Source organism: Cucurbita maxima, unplaced genomic scaffold, assembly GCF_002738345.1.
Source record: "Cucurbita maxima cultivar Rimu unplaced genomic scaffold, Cmax_1.0 Cma_Scf00092, whole genome shotgun sequence".
In the NCBI taxonomy this organism is placed as follows: Eukaryota; Viridiplantae; Streptophyta; class Magnoliopsida; order Cucurbitales; family Cucurbitaceae; genus Cucurbita; species Cucurbita maxima.
The window spans coordinates 357,457-360,759 of record NW_019272108.1 but is presented as its reverse complement, the minus strand read 5'-3'; the positions used below and the strand labels follow the sequence as shown (position 1 = coordinate 360,759).

The window sequence follows — 3,303 nt, the reverse complement described above, 5'->3', positions numbered from 1 at the left end:
TCCACCGCCCCCTCCCCCTCCCCCTCCTCCCAAGAAAAGATTCTTTGGATTACTATAGTCCTTGCAGTACTTTGGAGATTTGGGAGAAGAAAAAAGTGGAGCAATTCATAGACAGGAATTTTTCCGGGAGATCTCGAATTGTACTACAATTCAAGTTTCATATTGGGGTGTCCATTCCTAAGAAATTTTTAACCACCCTCTAGTGTTGCTTACTCCAATTGCATCTTCTTGCTTGTTTGGCTGGACACAAGGATTCTTTCCTACCAACCCATGAACTTTGATATATTTTTATTCAATACATTATACATTATTGTTTTTAAGAATTATATATATATGTATATAAAATGAAAAATACAAATATATATAGATATATATATATATATAAAAGCAAGAAGAACAACAGAAGAAGTCGCCTTACGTGATGCTGACATCATAAGTTCGTGTTCGTAGGATATTATCATCGTCAGGTTCATGGGCAATTTGGTAGGTCAATGGCAGCGTGGCCTACAATGAAGAAGTAAATGTAAACATGAATACCTCATCAAAATTCAGGATTTTTTTAATCCCAAATGGTTATTATGTGTATGATACAAATGAACCAAGAACTTTCTTTATGAAAACCAAGAGATATTTTTCAAGATGAGATACCACAGAAAGGATCCAGATTATTGCCCCCATCCCATGCCTTGCAAAATAAGAGAGCATGAATTTTCAACTCAAATTTGCAACAGTTGAGTCAAGCTGAAACTTTTGTTTTTGTGTGGAGGGGGGGTGTCTTTTATAAAGCTCAATACTTTCAAGTAGAGATGTCTATTTAACCATGGAGAATGGAAAAAGGAGTGAGGAGAGATTTCTCACTCTAAGCTAAACGGGAAGATTTTTTTTTAAGTGTTAGAACAATATATTATATTTTTGCATATGAAACATTATTGAATTTATTAGAATGTTTTACATTTTTTTAATAGAAATTATATTGAAAAATGGAAATTATCCATTAAAAAGATCTTTTGAAATGAATAAATTAAAAAATGGAGAAATTTTCCCCGGGAAACCCGATCCCCGCAAAAATAAATGTAGAATTTCATAGGAATGAGAATTGAAACAGGTGGTGGGGATAGTTCCCCGTCCCCACCCTGTGGACATCTCTACTTTCAAGCTACATATGCTCATAAACTTGCAAGTCATAAAATTTACGTACTGCATCAGTTCCAATAACATTGTCAGTATCTTCAATATCAGCCAGGTCAGGAATATCCTCTTCATCTTCACCACCAAAATAGTTTGGAATTGACTTAACAACCTTGGGCCTGCTGATTTCAAGAGTTTCCAGGGAAGGCAAATTTTCCTCTTCATCACTTTTTTCTTCTGCATGAAAGAGCACATGTTATTTACCAAATGTAAATTCCTAGTTTCAAACTGAAAGATAAAGGTACCCTTTGGTTTCCCGTGCGTCGCCAGCCAGCCATCACCATCTTCATTATCAAGAAGAACTTCGCCACCTGCAGCTTCATACTCCTCTTCTACAGAGGCAGCCCGACGCAGGCAAGGAACTGGAAACAAAGTGAACAATCATCCTTAGTTTCGATAATGGCTCAACAAAGTTGATGTCTATTATGCCAAGAATTACAATAAAACAATGACGTTAATAATGGTGCCGTTATACCGTTTCTGGTAATCAAGAACTGCTTATCAGGAGGCAAGTAAGATTTCCTCTTGTTTATATCACCTGACTCCCTAAAATCATGAAGGAAAATACATTTTAACACATAATAGACGAATTTAAAACGCTCCCAAAACTTGAGGAATAAAATGAGTAGAGGAGGCAAGAAAATAAAAGGTACAATTTTACATGTGAGCCACTAATATCAGTTTTCATGGGATTGTGGACAGACCCACATTGTCCTTTGCTGAAAAAGGGATAGGACGGAACGTAGTATACATTGGATAATCAAATTTTGGGTGACGACTGTTAGGAATAACGACTCTCCACAATTGTATGATATTGTCCACTTCGAGCATAAGTTCTAATGGGTTTGCTTTGGGCTTCCCCAAAAAGCCTCATACCAATGGAGATGTATTCCTTACTTATAAACCCATGATCATTAACTAAATTAGTTAATGTGGGACTCCAACCAACAATCCTCAACCACGACTGTCCTTCAAAGCTATGAAGAACCTGACCAGAAGCTATTGTTTCTACTCTAATTTTGTCCCAATAGATGTTATACTTCAAAACAAATCACCAACTTGCTTCTCAAAGAAGGTCGTAGAAATAATTTCAGAAACATAAGAAAAACCAATGATTTAATGTCCCCTCTACGTACCCCTATTTACCCCTCTCCTCTTAAGCTCTCTGAAGAACTCCTGATTCAAAGAACATTAAGGTTTTTTCCCAACTATTCCAAAGCTCTACCATCCACTAAAACAGAGAGATAACTATACTCCTTCATCAAAGTCTACATTGAAAGGCTTACAGTCCGACACAGACCAATTGACCTTAATGTCCTTTGAACAACCATAAACGACCTCCATCCACTGTTTTCAAAAACAGAATCAACAAAATTGACAGGATTCAGAAAAGAGAATCGATATAAATTGGTGAGCATATAAAATCTTCCAACAATTTCGAACATCGCAGAATAACGAATCAACAAATTCGATCATCGAAATTGAGAGAAATCACATGAAAATACCAAGACCAGGTGGGACACTTGGAGACGAGATTATCACCGGCGATGATGAACTCAGAGACACTGAGAACGCCTTTCTCTTTGAAGGCGGAGACGGTTCGAGGCCCTGTGATCCTCTCAACAGTTCCTTTGAAGGCCTCGTGGAGCTTCTGCGACAAAGCCATGATCGCAAGCTCTCTGAAATTGATGAATTAAGATGAAAGATTTCGGAAATCGGTGTAGAAATTTGGAAGCCCCAGCAGAATCTTGACTATGATCGACCAGCGAAATTGCCTTCAATGGGGGGAAGAGACGTAATGGTTGTTTCTAGATAAAAATGGTTTAAGTTGGGAAGTCAATTTTAAAATACTAGATTTTAGATTAATTACAAATTTCCAGATTTTTTGTTTTGAAATCCCAATTTTTTTATTTCAAAGTAATTTGTTTTTTTTAATAGATAATAAAAATAATAATAGCTAATTAGCTGCTTTTGCTCCGTGAATAAGAATTGAATTGCCTTCGTTAATTCTATCCTCAACTGCGTGTTAAAACTTCAGACGCTAAACAATCCCGAACATTCAAAGGTTGATCAAATATTTTTCCTTCAAACTTCAAACCAACTTGCTCGGATTGT

General features: G+C 36.5%; 1 protein-coding gene across 3 annotated transcripts in view; it reads right to left on the bottom strand.

Annotated features, from left to right (window-relative positions):
• LOC111472923 (autophagy-related protein 3-like) overlaps positions 1 to 2,995 on the bottom strand; it is a 6,777-nt gene extending 3,782 nt beyond the window's left edge. For all 3 annotated transcript variants that reach the window (XM_023118519.1, XM_023118520.1, XM_023118518.1), the window contains exons 1-5: positions 2,694 to 2,995; positions 1,664 to 1,734; positions 1,434 to 1,550; positions 1,199 to 1,365; positions 419 to 504 (exon numbers count right to left, since the gene is read on the bottom strand). In XM_023118519.1, coding sequence (XP_022974287.1) covers positions 419 to 504; positions 1,199 to 1,365; positions 1,434 to 1,550; positions 1,664 to 1,734; positions 2,694 to 2,854 — 602 coding nt within the window. In that variant the 5' untranslated portion in view covers positions 2,855 to 2,995. The remainder of the gene's footprint in view (positions 1 to 418; positions 505 to 1,198; positions 1,366 to 1,433; positions 1,551 to 1,663; positions 1,735 to 2,693) is intronic.
• Between the last annotated feature and the right edge of the window lie 308 nt (positions 2,996 to 3,303).